This window comes from Sciurus carolinensis, chromosome 7 (assembly GCF_902686445.1).
Source record: "Sciurus carolinensis chromosome 7, mSciCar1.2, whole genome shotgun sequence".
NCBI lineage: Eukaryota > Metazoa > Chordata > Mammalia > Rodentia > Sciuridae > Sciurus > Sciurus carolinensis.
Window position 1 is genome coordinate 154,549,911 of NC_062219.1, and position 21,453 is coordinate 154,571,363.

The following is a 21,453-nucleotide window of genomic DNA, read 5'->3' on the forward strand; positions in this document are numbered from 1 at the left end:
GTTTGGAACCTCTTCTTTTATAGGGCTTATATGCAAATAAGGGATTCAAGAACTTTCAGATCTGATTTGAAACTGCATTGGTGACGGAATATATGCAAATTTGATTACATCATATCTCCTTTCTTATTGGCTAAAAAACAAAAGATAATTTTAACCAATCCAAATTCGCGATTTGCAATTCCACTTACGACTATAAGTAGCTTCTTGTCCCTCTCTCTAGGCCATTTTAGACTTGCTTTTTCCGTGATTGTTTCTTGCTCTGTAGCTGCCAAACCATAATGTCTGGACGAGGAAAGCAGGGAGGCAAGGCGCGCGCCAAGGCCAAGACTCGCTCTTCTCGCGCCGGGCTGCAGTTCCCAGTGGGCCGTGTGCATCGGCTCCTACGCAAAGGAAACTACTCCGAGCGGGTCGGGGCTGGCGCGCCGGTCTACCTGGCGGCGGTGCTGGAGTACTTGACGGCCGAGATCCTGGAGCTGGCGGGCAACGCAGCCCGCGACAACAAGAAGACGCGCATCATCCCGCGCCACCTGCAGCTGGCCATCCGCAACGACGAGGAGCTCAACAAGCTGCTGGGCCGCGTGACCATCGCGCAGGGCGGTGTCCTGCCCAACATCCAGGCCGTACTGCTGCCCAAGAAGACCGAGAGCCACCACAAGGCCAAGGGAAAGTGAGAAGACTGGAAGGCCTACAGTGACCCTTATTCTCTGAAATCAAAGGCTCTTTTCAGAGCCACCCACTGTTTCCCTAAAGTGCTGGAATACGTTGTCTAGATGTTTAAACATGCGAGTTTCAAAATTTTCTGAACATTAGCAGACAAGTTTTAAGCATTTGAAAGGAAAGAGGTTCATTTTTGAATCTACTGCTTCTTTGAAAACGTTGCTTTTACTTTGTGCACCATAAAAAGCAAATTGTGCTCCCTATTCCTATAGAGAAGGGTCTTTATGAATGCACAGGAGGATTTGAGGCTTCAGGGCAATTGCAGTTCTTTATCAGTGCAAAAAGACAATGTTATGAATGGTGGTGTGAATTAGGTCCACGGTGCATCAGGTTGTTGACAAATTGTTTTGCCCAGGATGGGGATGTGTATACATTCAGAGTCAAAGCCTTATTGTTAGAGAAGAAATTAAAAAACCCAAAATACGCACACAAGAAGAGGGAGAACAAAGAGAAAAGGTGTCCAATCGCATTGCAGGGCGGGCTTTTTGAATTGTCAAGAAGAGGGCGCCAATTCCTCATGCTCCCTATCTGGTAGGTTTCATCCAGGACACAAATCTGTGTACTATTTACTCCAAGCATGTACAGTCATACCCAAGGACATCTAGAATGCTTGCTGCATCTGTTGAAAAGAGAGAATAATTAAAATCTATCATAATTAAATATAATTAAAATCTAAAAAGTTCTTCAGAGACATCCCTGTTTGACAGTGAAAACTTGTAACATTTGCCGATTTTACCTCCTATGGTGGGGGAAAATTTTTTTTAAATTACATGAAGTTTTACAAACTGCAATGATAAATATATACATTGGTTTTCTAGGATGGGCTCCTGTTTATGAGTCCACAGTGTGATGGTGTGCAAATATATTTAGGAAATCTATATTTTTTACTTTGGAAGATTTCTCTTTCAAATTAGCTGAATTTGAAGATGAATGCTCAGTGATGTGTGTGATGGTTTCTAAGCATTAATTATTAAAGAAAGGTTTCTATTGCTGACAAGAAGGCATTGTACCTGACATCTTTACATACGATGGAAAAAAATATGTAACATGTACAATAATTTCAAATCATTGTGGTTAATAACTGTGGAAATCAGAGGGACATAATTCTTGATAGACCTAGAAACTTCGGCATATGCCACAGAAAACTAACAAGCAAGTACTTCTATTTTTCATAAGGAAAAAAAGTGATCTTTTATATCGTTATGACAGTTATCAAGGTGTAAAATTTAAAATAATAAGACAATATATAATGAATAGAGGTTTTTTTTAGGGGGGGTGTATATTTGAGTTATTTTGTACTGCACACACATAAGTTTGCACTGTAATGGGCAAAAATCACTACAGTCATCAATATCCTACACGTTAACAATTAAATGCACAGATATGGGACCGTAATAAACAGTCAAACAGAAGCACATTCCACCAGAAGACTTTTTTAAACCCTTAGGAAGGCCTTTTAGCCTATGCACTCATATGACTATGAAAGGAAATGCAATCCATCTCTTCGCCTTAATCCCATGGTTTGATTATTTCTAAAAAGGGTTCAGAGTTGTTCTCACTGGATCAGTCCTTACATTCACATATTTAATGAGCCACTCCTGCTGAGAAACCTGATTCCTAGTTTCACTTTCATCTTCCCATCACATTCTTACCACTGATGTCTTCACATAATCTTCAGAAAAAGTGTTCCCATGTTGAGAATGTGAAAGGATCAGTACAAATTTGAACATCTCTTTATCGCCAGTTAATTCACATGATACTTCTTGATTTTTGGGGGGCGGGGCAAGGGGGCAGGTAAAGCTGCAGAGTCTCTCATATGCTAGACACCACTGAACAACACTCCCAGCACCGTCAACTATTTTAAAACTGTAAAACCATGACTTAGAAAATATAAAATGAACAAGTAGCAAAGAACTAAATTTAACAATGAATGGTATATAATCTCAGAATAATTAAGAAGATGAAATGTTTTATAGTCTTTTTTTTTTTTTTTTTTTTTTTTTCAATGCTGGGGATATGACCCAGGGCCTTGTGCTTGGCAAGGCAAACACTCCACCAACTGAGCTATATCCCTGCCCATATACCCATTTTTACAAAGAACTTTTTAAGATAAGATTGCAGAACTTCATCAAAACAAAATCGATTACTGTCCAAAAATCCATCAATCTTTGCAGTTACATCTGTTCCTCTAAATAGAAATGTGCATTACTACCAGATAAAATCCAGTATATAATAAGTAACTTCACTGTTCGATTTTTTTCAATCTATATTAAATAGAAAAATGAGGGAAGTCATTTTCCTGCAACTCTTATGTGACATTTTTATGATACTGAACATCATGGTACCTTCATTTACTTACTTTCAAGTCTAATATTTTTTTTTCACACTGAATCTTTACTAGAAAAAAAAAAATAAGATGGAACACCTGCAATACAGATTTCTATGGATCCTCATGGTATAGCACCTTGATATTCTTACTATACTCATTCAGCACACAGCACAATATTTAAATTTTCATTCTTTCTAGACTCCTGAGAAATTGACTTGGTTTTCTTATCTCATTCTTGGCCATTATCTGGCTTTCAGGAATAGTACAAAGTTTCAGGCATTGTTTGTTTGTTTGTTGTTTCTTCAAATGCCTTTGTACTTCCAAAAGGACAACTTCTAACCAACAGAACATACAATATAATGGACATATTAAACTTTCACAGACACCAATTGTTTAAAGAATCAGTTTTGGATGATCTCCCTCAAAAAAATACTTTCAAGGGGAAAAGCACAGAATTCCAAGTACACTCCAACTAACACACTTCCTTTGAAAAATTCAAATATTAATAATTTATCTGGTTGTCAATTTTCCTTGCCTTGATGAGTAATGGTACATTTGACAAACCTCACTTTTACCACATGAGTAATTTTTATGTTTCATTCTGTCTTTACTCCAGTCAAATTAAATCTCATAGAAATATATTTAACATCCATTTTTATTGTGTAAAAATCTTACACAAACACAGAGATGAGAATTATAATAGCAACTGAAGGCCCAGGCTGCAAAACTGCATAGGCAGAGGTTCAAGCGCACTGCAGGGGAAGTTTATCTGTGGGCCCGAAGACTCCTGTTCTATTACCAGGTGGATTTCAGTTCTGTCCTCACTCCTAGAGCATTCTACCAATGTCACTAACCCTCCCACTGTAATTCAGAGCGCACAAATCCTTTTGAATGGGAGAGAAGCAACCAAATCATGCATTTTGGGGATGCGTTTTAAATGCAAGACCAAGTATATTTCAAAAATTCATCCACAATCCTAAGCAACTCAAATTTTCAAGATATGTGCGAATTTGGTAGGTGTCTTCGATCCTGTGGGTACCCCGAAATGTGTAAACCGCCCTAAAAGATGACTGAAATCAGGGAACAAGAAGGAAAACACTGCAGTCTTTGTCTTCCCCTCCCTCTGCCTAAGGGTTTTCAGAGACACTTGTGGGCGGCGACTACTGGCTTTGGAACCCTCCTCTGATTCTTTCCCGCCCTCCTCTGTGGTTTTCAATAAGGTCCGCCTGAGAATTATAAATATAAGATTCACGTTTGTCTGGGTCATACATCGGTCTGTTTTAGCCATGTCTGGTCGCGGCAAAGGAGGCAAAGGCCTGGGCAAGGGCGGCGCCAAGCGCCACCGCAAGGTGCTGCGTGACAACATCCAGGGCATCACCAAGCCCGCCATCCGCCGCCTGGCCCGCCGCGGCGGCGTCAAGCGCATCTCCGGCCTCATCTACGAGGAGACACGCGGGGTGCTCAAGGTCTTCCTGGAGAACGTCATCCGCGACGCGGTCACCTACACGGAGCACGCCAAGCGCAAGACGGTCACGGCCATGGACGTGGTCTACGCGCTCAAGCGCCAGGGCCGCACGCTCTACGGCTTCGGAGGCTGAGCTTCATTACCCACTGTCCAGAATAAGTTTCCGTCAAAGGCCCTTTTCAGGGCCACTTATCTTTTCACTATGAAGGGCTAGTAAACTACTCTTTCTTGGTCTGCAATTGGAAACACCTGTGGTTCCCAGCACCCATTTCCTGCTTTTTGGTATATTTGGCGATACACTTCGTACTTAAACCTGTCCGTTTAAAATTCAGCACACTATTTTCTCATTGTTATGAGCACTCACTTTCGGGAGTGATTCCCTGGCTAATCAGTCTCAGAATGGAATTGGTCTATAGGTGATCCAATATTGTATGAACTTCCTGATAATACCAGTAGAAGGTTCAGGTTAACTGTGGAGTTCCACGGTTTAGGAAGCGTGGAGCTTACCTCCCCTAACATCCTTACCTGATCCTTCAAGAATTAGATCTGAATGACCTAGATTATTAATCCACAGGTTGTTTCACGTTGGCTCCGTGCTATTATATAATACAGGCAACAGCTTTGATTTCATCTCTTTTGGGGCTTTTGTGGGTTTTTTTAATCACCTATAAAAGCAGAAAGGGAACAATACATAACATATTTTAGGTACTAGGCCATAGCACAAGTTTAATGCAGTGTAATCAGTACCTGAAATTTTTTAAAATATTCCCAGAGAAGAACCAGGTAGTTTGTCTTCTGTGTCTTGGTTTTGAAGGGCAGCAGACTATGCCACCCCAAAATATGCCATGTGGGTACAAAATTGTTTAGAATAAATTTGGACGCACACACAAGGATTATTTAGAATAAATTTGGAAACACACGTGCGCGCGCGCACACACACACACACAAAACCAGGTGTTAGGCACCCTGACCTCACCTTTAGTTTTAAACCTCCATATGTAAGATGCCCTCCCTATGTAAGATGCCCTCCCTATGCCAGAATGATGGTATCATTCTTGTCACCAGAGCTGGACAGGCCTGGTGAAGAGAAATCTGTACAAACAAACCTTATTGAACTAACACTGAACATCCAAAGTACTGTTCCACTATTAACAGCCTTAGCACAAACCTCCTTGTCATGTCTTCGCAATTTTCTATCCTGTCAAGTTCAATATTTAAGCATTCAATTCTACCTGCACCTATGGGTCTTGATTTTAATGAGGTGTCCCTTGTCATGTAATAAATGTGCACCTTCCTCCTGACAACCCTTCATTACATGGACTTTAGCCATGAAAAGAGAAGTTTAAAAATAAAATGGGTTTCTCTGGGGTTTTTTTGTTTTGTTTAGTTTTGTTTTGTTTTGTTGTTTTCCTTTTCTTTTTTCTCCTGTCCTAGTTTTCACAAGAGGTCACTGGCAGTAGCCCATCTACAGACACCTAAAGACTTCCTGGTGCCCTTCATCTCACCTCTACACCAGATTCCTGCCTACAGGCTAATTGCACCAATCACATTACCATGGACTGGATGCAATCCTACAGGCAAACTTCTTTTTGTTCTTAAGATGCCTTTTATTTTTCCTGACAGTACTGAAGTGAAGTAATTCTTAAGGTGGCCTCTACCCTTGAATGTGAACAGAACCTATGATTTTTATGTAATGGAAGACTTTCACTTAAAAAAAAAATACTAACCTATCATGAATATTCTGTTTCAATAGTATGCCACCATTTATACATATATATCAAGTATCAAGTTAAGGACAAGTGCAGACATCTGTCATGGCTTGGTGGTTTATTCTAATAGAAAGTATTTCATCCTTGGCATGTGCTCAAATGTAATTTATCAAGGTCATTTCACTTTGACCAGCACAAAAACAAATGGTCAACGTTCCAGACATGAGCCATATGCCACCAATGGATTTCCATTCACATCGTTGTGTGCTCTGTGGATGCAGAACACAGCCCTTGCTCCATATTATTCAAGATGATCTAAATCCAAGTAAACTACACACACAGATATGGTGTTTCTTGCTTCTTTAGAACAGGTCTAATCTGAAAACAAAAATATATATATTTACAAAGCACAGTAGAAATATCTTAATATGGCAACTCAACATGCAGAAGTGAGTGGCTCTGATAAAATTACTTGGTAAGATGTAAAACAAAAACAAAACAATTATTTGTAGCTGGTAAACTTGGAGACAACTTTAAACACCCTGTATTTGGTAAACTCCCCTGGCAACAGTAGGCACACAGACATTTGACCCTCCTTAGAGGTGATGGGTGAGCACTTCTAATAAAGTGCCAGGAGGTGTCTACCATACTCTCAAACACATTCAGGATGCCCATGAGTTGTACTGAATGCCACAATCAGGGTAGACCTGTTTCAGCACCTTATATACCTACATGGAATAGCAGTCCTTTCTGTAGGGTTTTGTTTTTGATTTGGGGTGCACTGCAATCCTTCCTCTATGTCTTAGCTGCAGACATTTTGGAAACTGGTCTGGGCTTTGCAAACTGGCATTACAAGAAATCAGTAGCACGGACAAATGAAGTTCCACTAACAGGCACTCAAACTTCTCTTACATAGCAGTCATATGCAAACCTGAACTTCCAAGGCTACACTCTGCATGAACCAAATTAGCCAGTAGACTAAGAGTAGGTAAATTAGGAATTTCAAATCTGCTTTCTTTTAATTGGCTGAAAAACGAATTTGCTGGGAACCCAACAAGCTGGTTTTCTTGTCATATCATAATTTTATGTACTAAGAATTTTTCCCGGTTAATGTCCTTTTTGAAAAAAAATACCGGCTGTGGCATTTGAATGTGAAAAACCAAAGAAAGACATTCTGTTATCTGGATCGATCCAGTTCTGACAGCTTCACTGATGTCCTAAATTGTGTAGGACACCTCAGGCCTCTCCAGCAGGAATCCTAAGAGCCTACGTCCCTGCTGCCTAGACACGAGGAGCCTTGCCATAATCACCTTGTCACGGTCAGTGCCGATGTCAAAGGGCCATGGATCTCAGGAGTGGGGATCGTGCTGCGTGTACCTGTAGGAGACGAAATTCTTCACATTGAAACCGAACATCATAGAAGACTATGCCTAAGCGGTTTAGGTACTTGTAGCAAATATGATGGAACTAAGACTCAGAGAAAGGTACATAAACAGTAAATAATGGGTTTGGGTTTTTTGTGCTTTTTTGTTGTTTTTTAAACCGGTGCTGGATTGAACCCAGAGTCTTCGCGCATGATAGGTAAGCACTGTGCCACTCGCTGACACTTTTAAATAGGAGGATAAGGACGCCCGAATGCAACAGAAATGAAGGGAAAAAACAGTATCTCTGAAAACTGGAATTCTAAAGCAATTTATTGTTTTGTAGAGCCAAACAATAAAAGTTCAAGACCACTGTTACGTGATTGTTTATCTATAGTGCTAGAGGATGTGACGCATTTTCAAAGAAATTGGCTGTTTAGAAAATGATTTTTAAGGGGTATTTAACTAAAATTACCGATCAAAACCTGCACTGAAAGGATGAACCCAGAGTGAACTGCTTCGAGCACTTCCGGAATGCAGACGTCGCATTGTCCACAACCCAATCGGGGCGGTTCGGTTCCACAAAGGGAGGAAGCCCGCAGAACTTCGGGCTCGGACGAGCTGCCCGTAGGCCCCGGCCAGCTCCCAGCAGACGGCGCGCAAGTCCACCCGCGGCAAGGCGCCGCGTAAGCAGCTGGCCACCAAGGCCGCCCGCAAGAGCGCGCCGGCCACCGGCGGCGTCAAGAAGCCGCACCGCTACCGGCCCGGCACCGTGGCGCTGCGCGAGATCCGCCGCTACCAGAAGTCCACCGAGCTGCTAATCCGCAAGCTGCCGTTCCAGCGCCTGGTGCGCGAGATCGCGCAGGACTTCAAGACCGACCTGCGCTTCCAGAGCTCGGCCGTCATGGCGCTGCAGGAGGCGAGCGAGGCCTACCTGGTGGGGCTGTTCGAGGACACCAACCTGTGCGCCATCCACGCCAAGCGCGTCACCATCATGCCCAAGGACATCCAGCTGGCGCGCCGCATCCGCGGGGAGAGGGCATAAATTTTTTTCCGAGTGCTTGTCTAAACTCGGGCTCTTTTCAGGGCCAACTACTTTCTTAATGGAACATGCTGTAGTACTTGCAAAAGGAATTGACTACATATAACCGGGAGCTGAGTTTGCACTGCCTAAAGGTTTCTGGACGTCTTTTGAAGTGCAATTAATAATGCGTATGCATGTGTCCTTTTTTACCCTTTTAAACCAAGAGCTTTCTCTGTGCTGTTGCTGGTTTTCTGCCCTGGTTATAAATACACAAATTTAGCTTGGGCTTTCTGATTGATAGAGATTTATTTTGGCCAACTTTTTTTTCTGGCTTTTTGCACTCCACAGCAATTTAAATTCTTGCTTCCCCTCAGAATTCTGGCTTGATTTTGGATGTAGTCCAGCCAGCCAATTCTCTTGGTTTGCAATATTCGTTATATCACAAAGCCCTTTATTCGGGTCTTATGGAAAAAAAACTTATGTCTAAACTGGTTCTGAAGGGATGTAGGAATACTGTTCTGAGACAGGCAGGCTAATTGGAAAATTCAGGATGAGATCTCATGTTCCAGTCCAACCTAGTCAACTTTATGAGACCCTGTCTCAAAATATATATTCTTCAAATAAGGTAGGAGGGCTGGAGATGTAGCTTATGGTAGAGAACTCGCTGGGTTGAATGCCCAATATCACAGTAAATAAATATTTAAGAATAAAGTGTTATTAAGATATGCTATTGTGTGAAAAAATCAGTATTGGCAATATTCTAGAGATACACAGGCAAAGTTAATCATGGTAAATACTGGCAGTTTTATAAAAGACATTTATAATCATGAAAAGTCTGCCATACATTAAAATTGGGGTGCTGTGAACGCAAGGCATTTGAATATCTTTGGAAGAAACATTAACAGTCCATACTTAAAATACTAGAATCTTAGATATTTATAATACAGTGACCCCTACCATGTTGGAAGTCCATGTTTGAATGTCTTTATGCTATATATTTGTTCAACTGTCTGTCACAATGTTGGATTTGGAGGCATGAGGATCTAGTTGGCACATAAAACATGCCATTAAATCCACTAAAACACCTAACAAGGCCTTTTGCCTAAAACAATCCCTCAGAAAACATTTTAATCAAATTAACATTTAAAATAAAAGATTATTCAGCAATCAAAATTACCATTGAGTGAATTCCTGCTTATAAGAAAATTAAATAGGGCTTATGTAATTTCAATGTATACTTTTGTTAAACTAAATAAGAAAAATGAACATTTATTGGGTGTTTTCAATGTGACAGAAGTCATGCATCATTACATGAAATCTTCAAAACTATGAGTTCAACAGTTCACTACTAGTTTATACAAATAATGACAATTATACAAGTACTAAAATGAAGAGAAAACTAAGAAAATTTCAGATAAGTGATAAAATCAAAATTTCCCATTAAGAATTTCAATTTTTAAAACAGCATCAGCATAATTATCGTCAGTTCCCTAAGGCTAATTGGAAAATTCAGGATGAGATCTCACCTGGAAACGCTGTCAAAGGAAGATTGGCATGTTTTCATTGGTAGAATTTTAATTATTTCATATTGCATATTTTAAAATAAATGCATGAATTTTGAAAATAACAGGTTTCTATGTGAGAATGAAGTTCTGTTGTGTCATAATATAGAAAACTGTCCCAAAATGTAACTGATACATGCACATAAAAAATAACATTGGCAGGTTTTAGATTTTATGTCAAAAACCAACAGTGCCTAATATGTCATTAATACTCTAAATGTGTTAGGTACATACATATACACACACACACACAAGGAATTGTACATTTTTAATTTTAAAAGGCTTACACAAATACAGTAGTGGTTAATAGCAGATGGTTTTCAAATGAATTGTGATTTTGCTTGGGGAATATCACAAATTCTAGTAATAATATTTTACACATACCTGTTGGTACATTACACTACACATTCATTCCAGGGCCTTCTATAAGTACTGTTGTAGCATAGAAAGCAATACCCCAAAGCGATGGTTTCAAAACCAAAATTTCTTCCTGACCTTCAACTGTCCTCTTTCCCCCACCCCCAGGAAGTCACTGAAACTAGATTCTCTTCACCAATGGAATAAAAACTAGAGCCACTTTTCCCTAAAGCAAAGCCATGAAGCTTAAAAATACCATTCTGATAACCCCTCACCTTTCTTTGTCTTGGTTCTGGTCATTATAAACTTCTCTAACTTGCCTTGTGTGATAGTGTATCACAAGATTTTTCATAAGATTTCACCAAGTTCAGAAGGATCCCTGCTCCTCAACAAGGGGCAAGTCTTGTCCCACGGGGAGGTCAGGAAGAATCTGGATGAGCCTTGCTGGGTTTCCCCACATACTCTATTATCATTAAATCATACCCTTTGTCCATTTATATTTCTACATGTCTGTCCATGCTTTAAATAGTTTACCTTATGTTCTGGAACTTCATTCTGAAAATTCCTATGTCATGTAAACTATGATCCAATAAATTAATTATCTTTTTTATTTACCTATCTTTGTCATTGTGATATCAATAATGACTATGATGGACAACGAAAGATATCACACCTTTCTTCCCCTACAGTACATGTAATTTAAAAAACAAATAGCCAGACAGTGGTGCATGCGTGTCATCCCAGTGATTCTGGAGGCTGAGACAGGAGAATTGTAAATTCAAGGCCCACCTCAGCAAATTCTCAAGACTCTACCTCAAAATAAAAAATAAAAAGGACTAGAGATATAGGTCAGTGGTAAATTCACCTGGGTTCAAACTCCAGTATCACTGAAAAAAGGGAAAAAAAGACAGAAAAAGAAATATGTAATCCGAATGACCAGTAGCTTTGACTTATGGAAATAATAGGTAAAACTCAAGACAATTCAGAAATTTTATTTCATTAATTTTCCATATATTTCCTGCCTCATTAGCCCCCCAAAACTATTACTATTTTACGTCTGCAGATTTTTACTGCATATACCAAAATATTTTTTGTTTCTTTGTTGTTATTGTTGTTGTTATACTTTGTTTGTTTTTGTAGTAACCCTAACCCCAAAATCTTGGAATAGTTTACATTAGAAGAGAAGCAGAAAATCAGGCCATGAATAAAAGTGTCATAAAAAACAAGAGAATTATAGTACTCTTAGATTCTTGTATTAAAAAAAAAAAAAAAAAAAAAAAAAACACTGAATATGATTAACTTCTGGAAATAATTTAACCCAGTTGATGGCCTTTTTGAGACTCAGTCAATTTAAAATAGAAACACAAAGCAGAGGAAAACAAAACAAAGATTAATGCCCTAGAATGTGGTAATGAAAGAAGAGTCACATTAAATTTTTTCTGTTGATAATCATGGTACCCAACTATTCAATTTTCACAAGAGAACATAGAGAAAGATTGTTTTCCTTTAATTTTTTTAACAGGATTTCTCTGTTTTCCAATCTGACCTTAAACTTAACCTCCTCATGACCCCATTTTCCAAATAACTGGAATTAAAGGTATAACTTACCATTCCACCTAGTAACCAGATTTTTTTTCATGGAGACAGAGCTTGAGATGGAATTGGAAGTATTAAAAAGTCTCTCCCAGTAAAGAATAGAGGAACTCACAGGTGAACACAGCTGCGGGCGAAGGGATAATCTAATTGGAGTGCTTAGGAGGGCACTTTGGTCTGAGCAGAAGATACTCTTATGAAAGACTACCACACTTTCACTTCAACAAAAGGCAGCTAGGAGCCAGTGATCATTTCATCAAGTACACTTTGGATTTCTTTTTGCCCATAAGCAACCAGAATTTAGGAATTGGAGCAGGAGAAACTAGAGTAAGGAAACTAGGAAACAATGAAATCATCCCATCTGTGTGAAGATTCTTCTTTTCTTTCTTTTTTTTTGCGGTCCTGGGGATCGAACTCAGGGCCTTGTGTTTGTGAGGCAAGTACTCTACCAGCTGAGCTATCTCCCCAGCCCTGTATGAAGATTAAGAGAAAATATGGGGAAAAAAATTTAAGAGACACTGAGAAATCTTTAAAAATTACCTTGACTTAATGACCAACAGGGAGGGATAATCAAGGCCTCCACAGTTATTATATAGTAACTTTGCCTCCCCATAGTTAAAGAAACCAGCAGTTACTAAGCAGAAGAGAGGAAGTGCTAACTTCAGAATGGTCCTAAAAATCACTTTGTCAGACTTCCAACACATTCATCAGAATCCTCCATCATCTAAGGTAATATCAAAATTATCAAAATACCCCTCATGCTTTCCATACTAAGCCTACTTTGGTCTTCTTTATGCATCTATTCTAAGATGCTTCTTGTAGCCAACTTAAACTACTTCTGAAACATTGGGAAATGGAAGAAGACATAATCAGGTTCTCACTACCTTACAAACAAGACACTTTCCAAGACCTAGGAATAGGACACAAATTGGCATAAATCAAAGGTCATGTTGAATTGCTTCAGTTGCATTCCAAATGGATTGTGACTCGAATAATTTCCAATGAACCTATAATAGAAATATGTGAACTTACTTTTTTCTCAGCTTAAACAGTATAAGAAAAACAAAAACAAAAAATTCTACTCTTTCTGTCATAGATGGTGATCAGAGAAAGAATGACAGTAGGATTACAGAACTTGTCAGACCCAGGTTCATTTCATTTACTGACAACAAATGCTCACTTATGGTGATTACTTCCATCCAAGGCACAATTTTCTTAACTTTCAAACAAGAATTTTAACTCTACCTAATATCAGTGCACTATAGTAAAACCCAAGGGAAGCAACTACAGAGTTCTTTATAAACCTTGATGAACCAGAGATCTGTTATACCTGTTTTCACTGCCTTCATTTAATGTGACATCCCATCTTCATATTTGCTTTTTAATATTTCACAGTCTCCATTGATTCAAATCTCAACCAAGCCACTGTCATGAAGGGACAGGGATTTTTAACTTTCTTCTGAAAAAAGAAATTATATGATGCAGACTGGGTTCAAAAAAAAAAAAAAGGTTAACTCCAGATTTAAAATAATAGAAAGATACACTTTATATCCTTAACTTTTAATTGAGAAGTTTAAATAGATTGTAAAGTTTAATAAGGTATTCACAAATATGGGAATATAAACAATAAGACTAAGAGGGCATTTTAATCATGAGGGGTTTGTGAGATTTAGTCCCGCCAATTTAACATTCTGGACCTGCTACAGAATGTTGCTGGGCACAGTGGCAGACGCCTATAAACCCTGTAGCTTGAAAGGCTGAGGCAGGAGGATCACTAGTTCAAAGCCAGCCAAAGCAACTTAGCAAGGCACTAAGGAATGTAGCCAGATCCTATCTCAGAATAAAAGATAAAAAGGGGGGGAATGTTCCTCAGTGGTTAAGTACCCCTGGGTTCAATCCCCAGTACGACTACTATAATAGCAATAATAATAATAATAATAATAATAATAATAATAATAAATACAGAATGAGAGTTAGTGACTTTAACCATCAAAACTTTAATGTTTGATAACATATCAAATTATAAAGTCTAGAATCAGGCAAAACACCGAATGTGAGCTTGAAGAACTCAAAATGAATGCAAGCCAGTACCTGCTACAACTTTGAAATGACATGAAAATATTTACGATTAACAATGTTGAAAATGTCACAGGTACTTCAAGATCCACTATTATCTATATTCATAATTGAAGGAATTAGTAAAATGAACCCAGGGTTTGTAAAAATAAAAATGTAGCTGCTCCCTACCAGAAGCACAAAAACATCTATGGCATACTGGTATTGACAGGTTTTATAAGTGAATTTTCTAAAAGTTTTAAAGCATGGGAATAAAACAGAAATGGACCATCCAGGTCAACTCATCTTCCTACAGCCTATTTTCTAAATGCGTGAAGACCACAGCAGCAATTCCAAACTGTACCACCTGCTCAAAGGTTTCTGCTGTGTTGCTCTCCTGTTTCCTTGTCTACTAACCAAATAAGCTATCCCTGGCTTCCTAGATTCTCAACGACCAGTGAGGAAGCAATCTAGGAACGAAAAGAGTAGATTCTGAACAAGAGATGCTCTTTATTATTTCTACTAAACTTTAGCATCATTATGAGTGCAATAATTGATGACATAAACAAAATGACCACACTAAGCAGTCTTTAGAATTTCATCTTTACCTCAGGTTCTTCCACAGACCCCTAGTTTACATGCACCAAGTAGATTCTAGACCTCATTGGTGCACTTTCCATTGCGCGCCCGGGCATGACAAAAGGCACGTTCTGATTGGATAAATCTCGGAACAGCCCAGCAACACAAAAAGGAAATCAAATTCTACGCGACTGCCACACTACTTTCTCTTATTGCTTTCTGAACAAACCTGGGTGCAAGGGACAAAACAGCGCTGAAGCCTAGGTTTCCTGGTCCCGCATAATGCTTGCATTCCTGCTGGGAGCAGACGCTATCGCTTGCCAGAGCCCTTGGTAGCGGCGCTCGATACCCTCATCAGGCGTCCTCGAGTCGTGGAAACCAATTCCGTCTAGCAGCGAAGTTACAAGATGTTACATGACCATAAACATCACAGATATGGCGAAAAGCACAGGCCATTAAGTGCACAACCCGACGCACACATAAGCCCTTATTAGCAAGGCAAACAGGCTGCACCATCTTGGAAGTCTAGGCATGCGCGCTTGCGCACGCGCCGTGCGTATTGGCCAGGGAACTAAATAGCCAATCACACGGCAAGGCGGGAACTCAATTCAATTGCAGATTTTAAGTTGATATCAAAATTTAACACATTACTAACAAAGTTAAAATCAGCTCAGCTCTTTAAAGTGAGATCTGTGGGTGGCTCTGAAAAGAGCCGTTGAGACTTTTAAAGCAGGACGTCCCGCTCCAATCTTACTTCTTCCTGGGGGCCGCCTTCTTGGCCTTTGAAACCTTGGGCTTAGCCGTCTTGGGTTTGGCTGCCTTCGGCTTGGGGGCTTTGGCCTTAGATGGACTCTTGGCAGCCTTCTTTGGCTTGGCCGCTTTCACCTTCTTAGGGCTCTTGGCCACCTTCTTGGCCCCTGCAGGTGCCGCGGGCTTCTTGGCCTTCTTCGGCGTCTTCTTGGCGGTCTTCTTCGGGGTGGCCGTGCCTGTCGCCTTCTTAGGTTTTTTCGCAGCTCCGGCAGGCTTCTTGGCCTTAGCAGCGCCCGCCTTTTTAGCTTTGGGCTTGGCCTCCCCGGAGGCCGCCTTCTTGTTGAGCTTGAAGGAGCCCGAGGCGCCGGTGCCCTTGGTCTGCACCAGGGTGCCCTTGCTCACCAGGCTCTTGAGGCCCAGCTTGATGCGGCTGTTGTTCTTCTCCACGTCGTAGCCCGCGGCCGCCAGCGCCTTCTTGAGCGCGGCCAGAGATACGCCGCTGCGCTCCTTGGAGGCGGCCACGGCCTTGGTGATGAGCTCGGACACCGGAGGGCCAGACGCCTTGCGTTTTCCAGCGGCGGCGCCAGCCTTTTTCGCCTTCTTCTTTACAGGTGTCTTTTCCGCAGGTGCGGGCGCGGCGGGAGCAACGGGAGCGGTCTCTGACATGTTCCTGTCTAGCCAGAAAAAGCTAAAAGTAAGCTCAAACTGTCAGAACGGCGAGTGCTGGGCGCCGGCGGCTGGGGTTTATATAGAGAGAAGCTGCGTGGTGATTGGTTCCCAGTGCCGTGCGCCGCGCAGTGGAGAGGGTTCCTCCGCTCTGCCGGGCAGCTGTGTTTGTTGCCCCTCAAAAAAGAATAAAAATAAAAGAAACCTGGGCACGAAACAATTAGGGATTTGGGGGAAACGGATCCCAGAGGTTTCAGCCTTCATTCCTGCCTTATTTTCTACTAGTACTCTCAAAACCGACACCATGAAACTTTCCTGATTCCCCCAACTCTCTTTCTAACTTCACTCAAATTGAGACAACTTTCAGGTTTTCCTCAAAAATACTATTTCTCCCGGCTTCATTTGCAAATCTTTTTTTCTGAGCATTGTTCTGCGCATTTTCATCTTCTCAAGATTATATAAATAAACTAATTTTTACTCAGCTATATAGGGAAATTCGGTTTTTTCGCCGAAGCAATAGCACAGGCACTCCCGCGAGCTGTTTGCATCAAGCTCTAGGAATTGGCACTGGGATAGAAAGTTCTACATACAACAGGGAAGATTATTTTAGGAAAATAAAATAGATTTTTTTAAGCAAGTTAAAAACCTGTGTATAAGTTGAGCTGATGAATCTGTTTTAGTGATTTAAACAGTTTCCAAACATGGGGGCGAGGCACCTCCCTTCGTCTTCTAGGTATACATTTCTAAATAGAGTTTTCAAATACAATGAACATTAAAGACCACCCATCCACAGAAATAGAAAACTGAATCATGAAGTAGTAGAATGACGGTTCTACATGGTTTACCAACACATTATTTATGCCCTGTCCCACTTCTAGAATATAATCAAATGACATGCACCTTGTCATACAACTTTCTCTTCTGATCTTTAAAATAGAATGTACACATTTCCTATTTTTCAAAATATGCTACTTCGAATTTCAGCATTGAAAATATGAGCACCGAGGACTAGAAAAGGCACTTTGTGAAATTTCATAATTAGGCTGCCACAACTAATTTAATTTTAAATAACTGAATGTGTGTCCACCTGAGGTATTGGACAAATATTTAAATGCGAACATGAGTGATTATACTGATGAATCTCTTTAGATGACAATACAATAGAGCTGATATAAATAGGTCATTATTTGAGCACAAAAGCAATGCTTCCATCAAATAGTCATCAAAATGAAATCCCTTGTTTGTTAAATAAATAGGAAAACTATTTTAGTGTTCTGTTTAATTTAATAAACATTCATATTTCCAACACCCAAGTCATTCTGTCCTATATTCAATGATCATTTGAAGATTTCCTTCTGTAAATCCAACACAGAATAATCGACTTTGCAGACACCACGGCTTCACACTTAACCAATTCCATAAAAATAACTTGTCTTCCTTTTAGACTTTATTGACTGGAACCAAATCTCTGGGACCCTAAGACCATAGTGTATAACATAAAATACAAATACTGCTTCTAAAGGATGCCAGCTAATAAGACTGGATCAGCAGCAGTCAATAATGCTTCTAGGAAATATTTTATGGATGTATGGGAAAAGGGGCTATTTGTCACCATCTGTAGCATCTTTCATCAACAGCAATAGGCAGAGATATTACATATGCACTTTTCTTCTTAGATACAGTGATTTATATTATGCAGAGTTCAACACTAATAAAATTCAGATCATTCGTGTAGTCATAACAGGATTTGTCTAATAAATACTGGAATTTTTCACATATTCCATGAGTGTTAGGATAACTGGCAAAAATATCCACCAGAGACACTTCTCTGAGTTCCAGTGAAGGTTTATTGATGGAGAGAGTCTGCCAGGCTGCCCCTCTGCAAGGTGCAGCGGCCTATAGGAAAAAACTTCTTAACTATATAGTCATGTACAATGAAGTGGTTAAAAATAACCTGTCTGGCCCTGAGTTTGTTACTTGACATCTTTGCTGTGGTTCTGGTAGTTAGGGACTTTTTGGGGGTGCACCTATGGGGAAGATCATGACTGATGGGCAGGTGCTGATTTTCAAACTGGAGTTACTTTGACCTAAGAACTTAACAATGAGCACATATCACCATTTCATTTTTGTGCAACTCTTACTGGTTCTTGTGGTTATTTAGATTCCTTATAAATGAGAAAACATTGGGGTTAAGGGACAGTTCTTTATTTTTTGGTACATAATCTCTGCCCTTCATGGAGAATTGATTTCACTAGCAAAGGTCCTATCCACATGTTTATAGAAGGTTGATATTGTATGGAATATAGTTGCTCTATTATTGCATAGGACATAGTTGCTTCTCTCTAACTGTAGCATGGACAGGTTTCCTGAATGCTGAATCACACACGGGATTATAAACTTGAAGTCAAAAAACGTTTCACCTATTACTTTAATAGGGTAGGCCTCAAAAAAGAAAAAAAAAAATTTTTTTAATTGTGTTTTCTATTCTGAAACCAAAATCTACATATGTATTTTTTTTATCTCAGTAGGTTGACAGATCCTAAAAAGATGGATTATTCTTTACACTAACTTTAATTTTTATAGATATAAATTGTAGCTATAGGTGTCAAATTCATGGCTTCTTGTTGTCTCAACTTTATATTAATTTCACCACTACCAGTCACTGCCATGGTGAATTGCTAAAGTATTGCTTATTAGGTTAGTCCACAGGGGTTATGCTTACACATTCCAAAAGTCAATGAACATCAGAGATTTCAAGATGTCAGTTATTCTATAGAATGAATACCAAAAGGAGCAAAACAAGGAATACAAGGAAGATACGGCATTATTAGAATAAAATGTGCTCAAAAGGTCTATAGGAAAATGTTAAATCAAGTCTAATGTAACTTCTTATCAGATGATCTTACATGAGGATGCTGGCCACTAGAAACTCCCCTGCAAGCTTAAATATAGTATATTAATTTTATTTTCTAAAGATAGCACTACTGTTTTCAAATTCTCAAATCCTTTTTATGTCTATCTTTCCAACCTGTTTTGTATGATGCATCCCAAAACTGGCTTATGTCTATTACACTTGAGGAAATACTCTACCTCCTCACTTCCTGCGCTGAGACCCATTGTCAAACACCATTCTCCTAGGCTACAACTGAAGCTCCGCTCAAGAAATCACTTATCACCCAAGCCACAGACCAGAAGAAGTTTCAGCAAAGAGAAAATATTCTCTATCTACACTGTGTAATAAATAGTGGATACAGTAGCTAAAAATTTTTTAATTTAAATTTACAGGAATACATAAAGCAAGAGGGTAAGAATATCACAGTTCAGAACACTACTTTTCAAATTTGAATGAACATACCACTAGCATTGAGATATTGCTAAAAATGTCACAAAAATTCAAGAGTATTGGGGTTGGGATTGAATTCTCTAACAAGTTTCAGAGTGATGTCAGAGCCATTGGAATATAGCTGTTTGACCTATTCAGACCACAAAGCTACTAGGAATATGCTGAATTGACTCCTCATCCCTCAACTTGAGCGTTTTTCTTATATAGACTTGGAGTTCTTTGACAGAAGGGAAGTGTGATTGTCTGTTTAACCTGGTATTTGCAAGCCATTCCTGACAAGTAACAGGACCTTCATGAATAATATATTTCGGTGACTATATAGAAAGGGAGAGCATAGAGTCCTGCCTATACTTCCTGCCTAACCCTGTAGATAACCGAGCCTAATTCCAAGTAGACTCTTGGGTTCAGGAGATGACCATTGGTCTGTTTATAAAGTAACACCCACAGAGAAGGAATTTTTACAGATCACATCTCCACTGTATGAAAGTCACCGAATGTGAATGGGACCAATGTGGAAGCAAATGTTAGAATTTGCCTACAATACATACAAAACTATGATCTGACTAGAACAGACTGTGGTCAATTTATATTTGGACGGTATTCCACACAACTTATTAACATTATTTACTTTAAATATTAATTTGCAAGTGTCACTCATCATGGCATACTATTAGATGTTTCTCCTGGTGTAGAAGGCTCGAAGGTCAGGAGATTCACGAATCAGACCCTGCAAAACCACTTAAGGCAAAGAGGATCAGATTTCCAAGCCTGGGACCCCTCATCTTTATAAAGCTGACATCACTTCACAAAATGGCAAAGAATGGAAATGCAGACACCGCTGGCTCCCTGTCCTAGAGCTGCCTAGCAGGAGTACTGAAAACAATGTAAGAATATATAATGTATACTCTGATAAATGTAACATACCGTGTTGACCAAGTTTAGTAATGACCATCAGTGGAGTATAAAAGTTAACAGTTATTGCCAGGCACAGTGGCACACACTTGTAATCCCAGCGACATAGGAGTCCAAGACAGGAAGGAGTATTGCACATTTGAGGACAGCCTTGGCAACTTGGCTAGACCGTCTCAAAATTAAAAAAAAACATAAAAAAAGAGCTGTGGATGTAGCTCAGAGGAACAGCATCCCTGAATTCAATCCCAATCCCCAGTACCGTCAAAGAAAAACCATTTTTAAACTAGTAGTTAAAATTTTTTAAAGAAACTTTCCATTGAAAAATTAATTTTATTCTGGCAACTCTCATTGTGTATTCAAGTTCAGGGCTAGAGGCGCCTCTTTACAAATCTTAAGTCTGGACTTGCACATCACATCTTAGAACCTATACAGGCACAATCCTGGACGACTCTGCACCGGCACTAACAAAAACAGGACGCGGACACAGCTGCGTTGCCGCTCCGCTCAAAGCCCCTTTGTCTCCTTCAAGGGCCAGAAAAGAGGCGGCAACAGAGGCCGGTATTCCCGCCCGCGCCCTTTCAGTTTCCTCAAAGGTCCGCAGAGGAGCTACATAAGGGGCTGCAGGGGGCGCCAGCGGCACAGTTCCAAAGACAGCCTGCTGGTAACATGTCGGGTCGCGGTAAGGGAGGCAAAGGCCTGGGCAAGGGCGGCGCCAAGCGCCACCGCAAGGTGCTGCGCGACAACATCCAGGGCATCACCAAGCCCGCCATCCGCCGCCTGGCCCGCCGCGGCGGCGTCAAGCGCATCTCCGGCCTCATCTACGAGGAGACGCGCGGGGTGCTCAAGGTCTTCCTGGAGAACGTCATCCGCGACGCGGTCACCTACACGGAGCACGCCAAGCGCAAGACGGTCACGGCTATGGACGTGGTCTACGCGCTTAAGCGCCAGGGCCGCACGCTCTATGGCTTTGGAGGTTGAACCTTAGTAGTCAACCAAAGCTCAGAAAAGGCCCTTTTCAGGGCCACCCATAT

General features: G+C 40.3%; 2 protein-coding genes and 1 pseudogene across 2 annotated transcripts; 2 read left to right on the forward strand and 1 right to left on the reverse strand.

Annotated features, from left to right (window-relative positions):
- The first annotated feature begins 242 nt into the window (after positions 1-242).
- Positions 243-1,175, forward strand: LOC124988101 (histone H2A type 1-B). Its single transcript, XM_047557286.1, has one exon. It carries the CDS (start codon positions 279-281, stop codon positions 669-671), a length of 393 nt encoding a protein of 130 aa, XP_047413242.1. The 5' UTR covers positions 243-278; the 3' UTR covers positions 672-1,175.
- Positions 1,176-4,330: 3,155 nt separating this feature from the next.
- Positions 4,331-21,400, forward strand: LOC124988112 (uncharacterized; annotated as a pseudogene).
- On the reverse strand, positions 12,642-16,212 carry LOC124988090 (histone H1.3). The gene has a single exon (XM_047557275.1). The coding sequence runs from the start codon at positions 16,165-16,167 to the stop codon at positions 15,502-15,504; it is 666 nt and encodes a 221-aa protein (XP_047413231.1). The 5' UTR covers positions 16,168-16,212; the 3' UTR covers positions 12,642-15,501.
- Positions 21,401-21,453: the final 53 nt, after the last annotated feature.

What these genes read in the sequence shown, in the direction of transcription:
- LOC124988090 (XM_047557275.1), bottom strand. Translation starts at nt 16,167, where the DNA reads ATGTCAGAGACCGCTCCCGTTGCTCCCGCCGCGCCCGCACCTGCGGAA.
- LOC124988101 (XM_047557286.1), top strand. Translation starts at nt 279, where the DNA reads ATGTCTGGACGAGGAAAGCAGGGAGGCAAGGCGCGCGCCAAGGCCAAG.